The 11,974-nt window shown below is 37.1% G+C and overlaps 1 protein-coding gene across 1 annotated transcript; it reads left to right on the forward strand.

Moving 5' to 3' along the window:
- The first annotated feature begins 6,977 nt into the window (after positions 1–6,977).
- UBQLN2 (ubiquilin 2) lies at positions 6,978–11,279 on the forward strand. Its single transcript, XM_003943995.4, has one exon. It carries the CDS (start codon positions 7,292–7,294, stop codon positions 9,164–9,166), a length of 1,875 nt encoding a protein of 624 aa, XP_003944044.1. The 5' UTR covers positions 6,978–7,291; the 3' UTR covers positions 9,167–11,279.
- The last annotated feature ends 695 nt before the right edge of the window (positions 11,280–11,974 follow it).

Raw genomic sequence — 11,974 nt, forward strand, 5'->3', positions numbered from 1 at the left:
ATCGCTGCCTTAGATAATACTGCTACCACTTCCACATCTGATGTTGCAAATAATTCTAGCACAGTGTCTTTGCTTTACCCTCCACCATCTATAGACACAAGGCTTTCCCCATAAACATTGCATTCTCCTTCTGTTTGTACCTGGGTATTTTTAATGTCTGATGAGTCTGGACTGCAACGTCATAATTCATCAATAGGTGCCATCCACAGATGCCAATCTGAAGACATCAGGCTATGTAAAACTAAATGCCAGCCACCCTATTTATCTCATATATAAATTTGCTTTCTGAAAACAGTCACTTGAAAGAGATTTGTTTTACAATTCAACTACAGTTCAACTCCTTTTATTTCTCTATTGCCACTGGGGATTCCCAGGTACCTTCTTCTTTTTTCATGCCTTTATCCACTGACTCTAGACTAGAGTCTTGGGAATTTGCATGCAATGCATGTGCAGAAAGCACCTCCTCCCAGTGCTGCCAAGTTTATTTCTGTCAGTATTCTGATTTGCACCTTGGGATGCATTTTCACATAAAATGTTTTCAATGGTAACGTATTACTATTTGACTATAATGCAGCTAATGTCAACTCTTAATCACGCTATAAGTGAATCAGGCTTCATAGGACTGTCTTGGAAACTTCTGCTTTGGGTAATTATCTGTATATTTATATAATTGTGTCAGTCCCAGGGCATTTTTCATGCCTACAAAATCACCTATGGCTACTATTCTATTCTTAGCGGGATTAGGCCTCAATGACCTCATATTCACCTTCTGACACTTCCATTTTTGTCTATTATTTCTGCCTCATTGGTCTGAATGAGGTTGATTGACAGTAGGAGACATTCTACTCTTTTCTACCTTCTGATAAAATGTCTATTCTGCTTTTCCTATGCCCAGTCCTCTATAGTACTCATTTTTAATTATCCCTGAGCATTTTTTCTCTTACTTCTTATTTTCATTTTAATTCTCCCTCTACTGATTTTATAAATCTCAAAGGAATTTAGTGCTTCGATATTCTTTTGAAAGGCACTCATAAAATGGAACTTATGCCATAATTTATAATTTAAAACCCCATTTTACACAGCATAGTAAGGCAGACTTACGCTGCCATCTCATATTTTCTCAATTCCCAGTTTTCAACTGGAAATTTCTCAAAGTCATATGATTCTGGTGATAAGAGGCATGGAAAGATTAAACTCAAGAAAAAGTATTAGTTGCCATCATCATCATCATCTTCTTCATCTTCATTTGAAGAAAGTGTTTTCCCCAATACAAACGTATTTATAGTCCACCTAGGGTAAATATTCCACTCTTTTTTTCTGACCACCTGCTGATTGTTGAAGTTTAAAATTTTATTTTATTTATTTATTTTTTATAGAGTCAGAGTCTCACTATGCTGTCCAGGCTGGTCTTGAACCCCAGCCTCAAGCAATCTTCCTGCCTCTGTCTCCCAAAGTGCTGGGATTACAGAAATGAGCCACTATGCCTGGCCTAATATTCCACTCTTTAAGAAAGTGACCCAATTATGTTCTTGATCTTTTCCAATTCATGTCAGTGCTTCAGTGTTTCTACTCTTCAGGAGATATAGTGAAAAAAGAGAAAGCTTACTGAGCCCCTTCTTAAAAGATAAAAAATTCCAATGCTTATGAGGGCAACTAAATAAGGAAATACGTGAAGTGGGCCTGGTGGAGACTGGCAAATCAGAATACAACCCTTACCTAAAGAAGGCAGACAATATTCACCTCTAGTCAAATTACAACCCTTCAAGTGTATGAGCCCAATGTACCCAGATCATTTAATTTTGAAAGAGAAGTTTGAAATCGGGATTTGTAGGGGAAATTTTTCTGAGTTTTAGGTGTCGGCAGGCCAAAACCAGCCCAGGAATTGCCAGTTTGCAATTTGTGTCCTGGAGGTTAAAGTGGATATCTAACACTAGAATTTCTGGGCATTCAAGACAGCCTGATTTGTACATTCTTGATTAATAGGCAAACTAAATGAAACAGTAAAATTATTAGAAGATTATAGGGAGTATGGCATCAGAATAAAAATGATATGTAATTTGAACAGAGTACATATCTGACAACTAGACTATATCTCTGCTCTGATCCTTTCTAGGTTTTTTGTGTGTGTTGTTGTTTTGTTGTTTATTTTTTCATTTCATACTTTAACCTACCTAGGTTATTTCATTTGCTTTATTTTCAGAGATGGGTGTGTGTCAGAGCAATTATTGTCTGTCTCACGTACTTACTGCCTGTAACTACAACTCTGAAGGGTATGTGTATCAATCCTATTTTTGCTGATGAAGAAACTGAGGTTCAGAGAACTGAATAAACTACTCTGTCAAAAAACCGTAAGTGACCAAGTTGAAGTTGAAATCATGGTCTGTTTGGATCCAGTTTAATCTCTTGCTGAAATACCACACTACTGTTTCTCTCGTTCTGACTTTATTAATTGCCTCCAAATGCATCAACAGGAGTAGGGAACAATGATGGGATTTCTCTTAGGCTCTGTAGATATACTGCAGGAAGACAACACTTTTAATATGATCATCTCAAGACTTCAAGAGCAAGAATTACTGACTCCAGATAAATTCCTAAAAGTGAAATTACTCAGTAAACTTGCCTGCACATTTTCTTAAACTTTTAGTGTTTATTAGCAAATTGCCCTTTAAATAAGTTCTACCTACCAAGTAACTTAATTCCCAGCAGATTATGAGTTACCTCTGTCCTGTACTACTACTACTAATGATAATAATAATGATAATTATTTATATAGTGCTTACTATGAGCAAGAAACTTGTAGATGGTTAAAATACATTAATTTATTTGACTACCAAAATAGTCCATCATTTTAGAAATGAAGAATACTGAAGTACAGAAAAGTTAGGTTACTTACCAAAGTCATGCAGCAAATAAGTAGAGGTAATAGAACTGTGATTTCAAATTAGGCAGTCTTTATTGACTATGTCAAGATTGGATATTATACTAGTCTTTTAAATTTTATAGACAAAAAATGTTTCACAGTTAATTTAATTTGTATTTTTCTATTTAAAGAAGATAACATATTTTTCTTTTTTCCTTCCTTTTCTCCGTCTCTTCCTTTTTTCCTTTTTCTTTTCTTTCTTTCTTTTTTCTTTTGTAAAATACTAGTTAATGTCATTTGCGTATTTTTCCCTTGGATTGTTTATTTTTAAAAAATTTTAAGAAGTGTGTGTATGTCATAGATAGTTCTCATGTGTTATATATGTTGTAACTTTTTTGTTTGTCTTTAATTGCTTGACTTGTATTACATTGTTGATATGTAGTTTAAAAATCTTATTTAATGAAATATATTAATTTTTCTATTTGTGATTTTTTTGTTGTTTTAATCAGATTACGATGATGCCTAGCTTAAGTAAATATTTGCTCTAATATTTTTCCGCAAATTTTATGATTTCATTTTTCATCTAGAATTTATTTTGATATTTAACTTAAAAGTTTATTGATGGCACTCTTTCCACATTTTCAAAACTATTAGGGGTTTATTATTTTTCTCATTTCTGTCACTTCAGTGGGATTTGGTAAAGAGAGAGGGTAAAAAATGTAAGCTCAGTTGTGACTCTGAACAAGAAAGCTAATTTTTGAAATAACTAGTTATTTACTTTCTTGTCACCCAGGCTGGAGTGTCGTGGCTTGATCAAGGTTTACTGCAACTTTAACCTCTCAGGCTAAAGCAATCCTCCCGCCTCATCCTACCATGTATCTTGGACTACAGGCACTAGCCATCAAGCTCAGCTAGTTGTTTTTTTTTTTTTTTTTTTTTAGTGGTAGAAATGGGGTCCGGCAATGTTTCCCATGCAGTTCTTGAACTCCTGGGTTCAAGGGATACAACAGACTCGGCTTCCCAAAGTGTTGGGATTACAGGCATGAACCACTGCACCTGGCCTTGTTCATTTTCTTACATGTCTCTTACATGATTTGTTAAGATCTTCTAAGTCATGAATATATTTTGGCCATATCTATCTTCCTAGAAATGCAGTCATCAAGGCTTTTTTCTTGTCATTAACCAAGCTTTTTACAAAGTATTTCTTTATAACTATAAAAAACATTCCCTTCATATGTGACTAAATGTATTCACAGAATACTAGTTTTTGTATTTTTCTTGGTGCCTTTTCTTTGTTTCAGCTAATTAATGCTGTGCTTTTCACTAATGAGGATATGTATGTTTGACTACTAGATTGTCCATTGTATTTCACTGTAATTTAAAACATTAAAAGTAATATATTTTGAAGTAAAATGTCAAAATATCATGTAATTTTTAAGGTAAAGAAAGAGAATGCAAAGAAATATGCTTGCAGAAGTCTTCCTCAAGAGGGTGAGTATGGTTTTGCCCCTCTGATGTGTATTTTGGTGAGGGAATTGTAAGCCAAGCCAGTAACCACTTAATAATAGTTTGTGTATTTGGCTTGTTTCTTCAAATATCTTCTTAGATTTATTTAACTAATTTTACTTGTTCTGTTTGTGAATTCATTAATATTTGCTTTTATCATTCTGTTGCTGACACCCCATTTCCCTTTTTATTTTCCGTTGGCTTCTTTATTTGAATGCCTAAGTTACATATTTTCAATCTGTTGTTTGATATTTAAAGCCTTCGAATGTATCAATTTCAGTCTGAGTTCATCCACATAGTACATAATAATTAAAATAATATTAAACTGGAGCTTGATAAGAATGCAGGTTCCAGTGCACCACTTATTTCAGTAGGTTTGGCGTGGGGTCTAGAAACTTGCATTCTTAACAATGTTCTCAATCACATGTAGAAAAATCCTAGCACTATTATTGCTGTATATGTGCTCATTATCATTATTTTTGTAAATTTCTTCTAATAAGAATGTTGCACTTGGTCTCAGAAGTATTTAGTTTTGTTTTAATAATCAAATGGTTGGGTTTTTGTTCACCCTTTGATTATTAATATCTAGTTTTATTCTATTAAAATTAAGATTATCTATATTTTCATATTCTCACCACCCATAGTTAACTATTGCTGATATTTTACCATATTTGCTTTCATTTTAAAGCTAAAAAGTATTTTTAAATATTTAATTTAAGTTCCCTTTAATCACTATCCTGTATCATATTCCATTTCCTTTTCCTCATGGGTGCAAGTTTGGTATATTTCTAAAATAATATTTCATATGTATATATAAGAATGCATTAGAGTGCTGTGTGGCATGTATTAGATTGGTGTAAAAGTAATTGTGGTTTTTATGATTTTTTTCAATGGCAAAAACCATTGTATAATAATATCTATTCATTACTTTCAATGGCAAAAACCACAATTACTTTTGCACTAACCTAATACTAATTAATTAGGCTTTTTAGATCTATACATATTAACATATTTAAAGCTATTCTTTCTTTTATCTCTGTATTTTATTAATTATATTAAACATACTAAATTATTACATTCCCCTATCAATGGATATAACATACTGTATATATATTTTTTTCTTATCCTGAGATTTATTAAGGCATTTGTGACCTAATGACTTCGAAATGCTGTTAAATGTTCAAAGCATTGGTGTTTTGATGGATGCCTTTTAGACGGTAGGGGCTGAGGGAAGAATTTTCTGTATGATTTAACCTAGAGTTAGAAATATACAGATAAATTTGAAATTATTTCTTCTATTTTTCCAGTTCTCTTCCTCAGCATCGCTACATCTTTATTGCTCTTACTTCATCTGTAATGAAATTAGGTATATATATGTCAATGTTTGCCACTAATGTTATGTGCCTGTCAATTTTTACCCATATTCTTCCCCAAAATACCTTTTACCAGTGCATACTTAAAAAATCATTAGAAAATTCAAAATTTTATAAAAATAGAAAATAACATTCATAATTTCAGCAAACTGTACTAACAGCCATTAACTTATTTGTGAATAGCCTTCCAGATATTTTTACACTTACAGTTTACATATACAACAAACTGTTCAAAGATTGGTCTTCAAATAAAAATATATTTATTGCATTTTTGATATTGTAACATATATTCTTGCATGGTTTCTAACTGTACAGAAATACACAAAGCCAAAATTGAAAATACTGTGATTTCCCTATAACTACAGTTTGTTTCACATATACCTTTGAAGACACTCTGTATTTTCTTGTGTGATAATATCATAATGTGCTCGACTAATCTCATGTAAACAGATATTTAAAATATTTAAATAACGTTTTAAAATGGTATAATGTATATTCATTCTATACATAAATATTTTTACATCCTTATCTGATTATTTTCTTAGGTGAGTGTCTAGGTTAGGCATTTCTAAATAAAAGTGGAAACATTCGAAATGCTGATATATATTTTCAAACTGCCCTGTGATTGTAACAATTCACACTTGGCTAGCCTGAGAGTGCATTTTTTAGGGGTCCCTGTGAACAGGAAGGTTTACCATTATTTTTTTTCCCTGCCAATATAAGCCAAAAGTAGAATTTTATTGTTTTAACTTGAATTTTTTTTTATTATTAGTGAGATGAATCATCCTTTTTAAATGTCTGTTGACCATTTGCACTCCTTTTGTAAAAAGCATGCTCCTGCTCTGTCTTCTGCCCTTCCCCCATTGGGGGGTGTTTCTCCTTTCTTTTTGCTTTGTCAGAGTTCTTTATTATTCATTTTTCGTCTTTTACGTGGGATCGGTTCGAATCAGGCTTTCACCCTTTTACTGCCTTACAGATTTCTAATATTTATTTTCCATCGGTCTTTTAATGTCGTTTACAGAAGCTGACTCTCTACCGCCGCCTTTTCTCCGTCCCACCCTCTCTGCCTCGCCTGTTCTGTACTGTTCTGTTCTGTTCTCTCTCTCCCTTTGTTTCTCTCTCTCCCTTTTTTTTTTCTTTTCAGTGCAGAAGTTTTTAATTTTGACCGAGCCAAATCTATCAATCTAGGCCTGGCGCCGCGTCAGCAGAGGGGGCGGGGAGGCGAGCGCGGAACTGGGGGAGGGGAAGGGGCGGGGAGCAGCAGGCGGAGCGGCTGCCGGAGTTGCTGGGAGTGCGCGCGGTCGGATCACAAGGCGGCGGCGGAGGAGGCCTAGAGACCGGAGCGGGGAACCTCAGCCTGCGGCCTACGCCCAGTCCTTTCTCCACCGGAGGACCACGGAACCACAGTCTTCATCACAGAGGTACCGTGCTCCGCGCTCCCCGCCCGACCCGGCCCAGCCCGCTGCGGCGGCGCATCCTTCCTTCCTCCTTCCCTCGCTCTCTCTCTCGCCGGCCCGCGCCTTCCCTGCCCGCCTGCGTCACCGCGGCCGCCATGGCTGAGAATGGCGAGAGCAGCGGCCCCCCGCGCCCCTCCCGCGGCCCTGCTGCGGCGCAAGGCTCGGCTGCTACCCCGGCTGAGCCTAAAATCATCAAAGTCACTGTGAAGACTCCCAAAGAGAAAGAGGAGTTCGCGGTGCCCGAGAATAGCTCGGTCCAGCAGTTTAAGGAAGCGATTTCGAAACGCTTCAAATCCCAAACCGATCAGCTAGTGCTGATTTTTGCCGGAAAAATCTTAAAAGATCAAGATACCTTGATCCAGCACGGCATCCATGATGGGCTGACTGTTCACCTTGTCATCAAGAGTCAGAACCGACCTCAGGGCCAGACCACGCAGCCTAGCAATGCCGCGGGAACTAACACTACCTCGGCGTCGACTCCCAGGAGTAACTCCACACCTATTTCCACAAATAGCAACCCGTTTGGGTTGGGGAGCCTGGGAGGACTGGCAGGCCTTAGCAGCCTGGGCTTGAGCTCGACCAACTTCTCTGAGCTCCAGAGCCAGATGCAGCAGCAACTCATGGCCAGCCCTGAGATGATGATCCAAATCATGGAAAATCCCTTTGTTCAGAGCATGCTTTCGAATCCCGATCTGATGAGGCAGCTCATTATGGCTAATCCACAGATGCAGCAATTGATTCAGAGAAACCCAGAAATCAGTCACCTGCTCAACAACCCAGATATAATGAGGCAGACACTCGAAATTGCCAGGAATCCAGCCATGATGCAAGAGATGATGAGAAATCAAGACCTGGCTCTTAGCAATCTCGAAAGCATCCCAGGTGGCTATAATGCTTTACGGCGCATGTACACTGACATTCAAGAGCCGATGCTGAATGCTGCACAGGAGCAGTTTGGGGGTAATCCGTTTGCCTCTGTGGGGAGTAGTTCCTCCTCTGGGGAAGGTGCGCAGCCTTCCCGCACAGAAAATCGTGATCCACTACCCAATCCATGGGCACCACCGCCAGCTACCCAGAGTTCTGCAACTACCAGCACGACCACGAGCACTGGTAGTGGGTCTGGCAATAGTTCCAGCAATGCTACTGGGAACACCGTTGCTGCAGCTAATTATGTCGCCAGTATCTTTAGTACCCCAGGCATGCAGAGCCTGCTGCAACAGATAACTGAAAACCCCCAGCTGATTCAGAATATGCTGTCGGCGCCCTACATGAGAAGCATGATGCAGTCGCTGAGCCAGAATCCAGATTTGGCTGCACAGATGATGCTGAATAGCCCGCTGTTTACTGCAAATCCTCAGCTGCAGGAGCAGATGCGTCCACAGCTCCCAGCCTTCCTGCAGCAGATGCAGAATCCAGACACACTATCAGCCATGTCAAACCCAAGAGCAATGCAGGCTTTAATGCAGATCCAGCAGGGGCTACAGACATTAGCCACTGAAGCACCTGGCCTGATTCCAAGCTTCACTCCAGGTGTGGGGGTGGGGGTGCTGGGAACCGCCATAGGCCCTGTAGGCCCAGTCACCCCCATAGGCCCCATAGGCCCTATAGTCCCTTTTACCCCCATAGGCCCCATTGGGCCCATAGGACCCACTGGCCCTGCAGGGCCCCCTGGCTCCACCGGCTCTGGTGGCCCCACCGGGCCTACTGTGTCCAGCGCTGCACCCAGTGAAACCACGAGTCCTACATCAGAATCTGGACCCAACCAGCAGTTCATTCAGCAAATGGTGCAGGCTCTGGCTGGAGCCAGTGCTCCACAGCTGCCGAATCCAGAAGTCAGATTTCAGCAACAACTGGAACAGCTCAACGCAATGGGGTTCTTAAACCGTGAAGCAAACTTGCAGGCCCTAATAGCAACAGGAGGCGACATCAATGCAGCCATTGAAAGGCTGCTGGGCTCCCAGCCATCTTAATTACATTTCTGTACCTGGAAAAAAAAATGTATCTTATTTTTGATAATGGCTCTTAAATCTTTAAACACACACAAAAAATCGTTCTTTACTTTCATTTTGATTCTTTTAAATCTGTCTAGTTGTAAGTCTAATATGATGCATTTTAAGATGGAGTCCCTCCCTCCTACTTCCCTCACTCCCTTTCTCCTTTGCTTATTTTTCGTTCCTTCCCTTCCTCTTGTTTCCCCCCTCCCTCCCTCTTTGTTTCCGTCCTTCCTTCTTTCCTTTAGTTTCCTTCCTTATCTGTTTTGAATGGTGGGAATCAATGCTGTTTCACTCAAAAGTGTTGCATGCAAACACTTTCTTTATTCTGCATTTATTGTGATTTTTGGAAACAGGTATCAACCTTCACAGTTGGGTGAACAAGTGTTGTCCTACAGATGTCCAATTTATTTGCATTTTTAAACATTAGCCTATGATAGTAATTTAATGTAGAATGAAGATATTAAAATCAGAAGCAAATTATTTGAAGCTCTCTAATTTGTGGTACGATATTGCTTATTGTGACTTTGGCATGTATTTTTGCTAGCAAAATGCTGTAAGATTTATACCATTCATTGATCTTTTTTGCTATATTTGTACACAGTACAGTAAGCACAATTGGAACTGTACATCTAAAAATATTACAGTAGAATTTCTGAGTGTAATATGTGTAACCAAAATGAGAACGAATACAAGAAATTTATCTGGAGCTAGGTATGTCACAATTTTGTAGAATCTTACAGCATCTTTGATAAACTTCTCAGTGAAAATGTTGGCTAGGCAAGTTCAGTTAAAATATAGTAGAAATGTTTATCCTGGTATCTCTAAGTATACATTTAATTGTACAGAAAATTTACAGTGTAACATTGTGTCAACATTTGCAGATTGACTGTATATGATCTTAATCTTTGTGCAGCCTGAAGGATCAGTGTAGTAATGCCAGGAAAGTGCTTTTTACCTAAGACTTCCTTCTCAACTTCTCCCATAAAGAGACCCTAATATGCATTTTGATTTGTAATTGGAAATGTAACTTTCACCGAAAGTGTTATGTGATGTTTGCATTACTTTTAACTGCTATGTATAAAAGAAAGTGTATCTTTTGACTTCATCAGTTATTTCTCTTGTGCACAGAGAAAAATGCATTAAAAATGACTAAAAAAAAATAAAAAATTTAAAAATGGATAAATCTTTTTCTCTTTGCCTTTTGGCCCTAGGATCGTGTTTAGGAGGGTTATCCCACCTGAATATTATATAAATCTTATCCTATATTTCTCTAACTTATATGGTTTTATTAAGAAAATGTTTTGTCCTATCTGGAATTATCTTGATGTATGGATTTAGGTATTCTAACTTTTTTGCCTCAAAGGGTTAGCCAGTTGTTAACATATTGATCTTTTCCCCCAACATATGAAATGTCATACATGTATATACTTTATTCTGTGTTTGGATTCCCTTTAGTTCCATTGAACATTGTGGCACCAGTACACCAGCCTGTAGATGAGTTAGAAATGGGACTTTGTATCTGTTGTTGTGAGACCTCCTCTTGATCTTCTTTATTTTTTACAATTTTCTGATGATTCTGACATGTTTATTTCACCAGATGATCTTCCCCAAAAAAATATATTGAAAATTTGGTTAGGATTCTCTTAAGTTGATATGACAATAAGGACTACAGAATTTCATTGCTTTCCAGAAACATATGTTGCCTTGTTTCTAAAAAGCTTTATTATATATCCTTCAATAGAGTTTTATTTAAATCCTGTATAATTTGTAAGAAATATGTTCCTAGGTAATACAGACATAAAGGGAACACATTAATACTGCTTATTGGAGCTTTTAATATGTTACCTATTGGGTCATTTTTGCTATATAGGAGAAGAATTTATTTGCATAGATTATTTTAAATTGGCAGTTTATTGAAATTATTAATTTTAGAGATATTCATTTGATCCTTTTGAGTTTTTACAGGTGAGAAATTCTATCACTGATGTTATAATTACATGATTTCCTTTTCAAAATTTATAACATAGTTTCTGACTGCATGGGTTAAACATTTTCATAACAGTGCTAAATAATAAAGGTGTCAGTGGCATATTTGTCTTGTTTCTCATTTTAACCAGAATGTGTTTGCTGCAGCAATTCCAAATCGTGTTTTGTGGAAAAAATATTCTTCTGGGAGACAGGTAAATATGTTTGCAAAATGCTGTATACTTTAATCTCTCTTGGAGACTCATTGTGCAATAAATGTGGGGTAGTATTTTTTTTTTAATGAGTAGCTTCTTAAATTACAAAAAAAAAAACTATTTAACTTTGTGTAACTCAGCATTTTCCGAACTTAATTGAGCACAAAGCCACCTTTTTTTTTTTTTTCCCTTTAAACACACATAATAACATTTGGCCTATCAGTGCTCCTCAGAACACTAACTTAGGAAATGGTGTTTTATTATTTGATTATTATATGATGCCAGGAATTTGACACAAAGTCTGTCCTAATAAATTTAGTAGTTTTAATGACAGATGATTTTATATGGAAATAAATACTAAAAGTGTAGGCATAGAAAATAACAGTAAATCAATAGAAACTGGATATTGGCTGAGACCTAGCTCAGACAGTTTAGCAGATCAATTTGTTTTGAACATTGAAGGAACAGAAAATTCTTTAATTAGCTTTGCCAAATGTTTATCTATTTTTAAGTGTATTTTGTTTTCTCTTGGAAAATGTCCAGGTCTTTATTAATTCTACTATTACTTTGCTTCCTAGTTTATTAATTTTTTGCTTATAACTTC

Source organism: Saimiri boliviensis, chromosome X (genome assembly GCF_048565385.1).
Source record: "Saimiri boliviensis isolate mSaiBol1 chromosome X, mSaiBol1.pri, whole genome shotgun sequence".
In the NCBI taxonomy this organism is placed as follows: Eukaryota; Metazoa; Chordata; class Mammalia; order Primates; family Cebidae; genus Saimiri; species Saimiri boliviensis.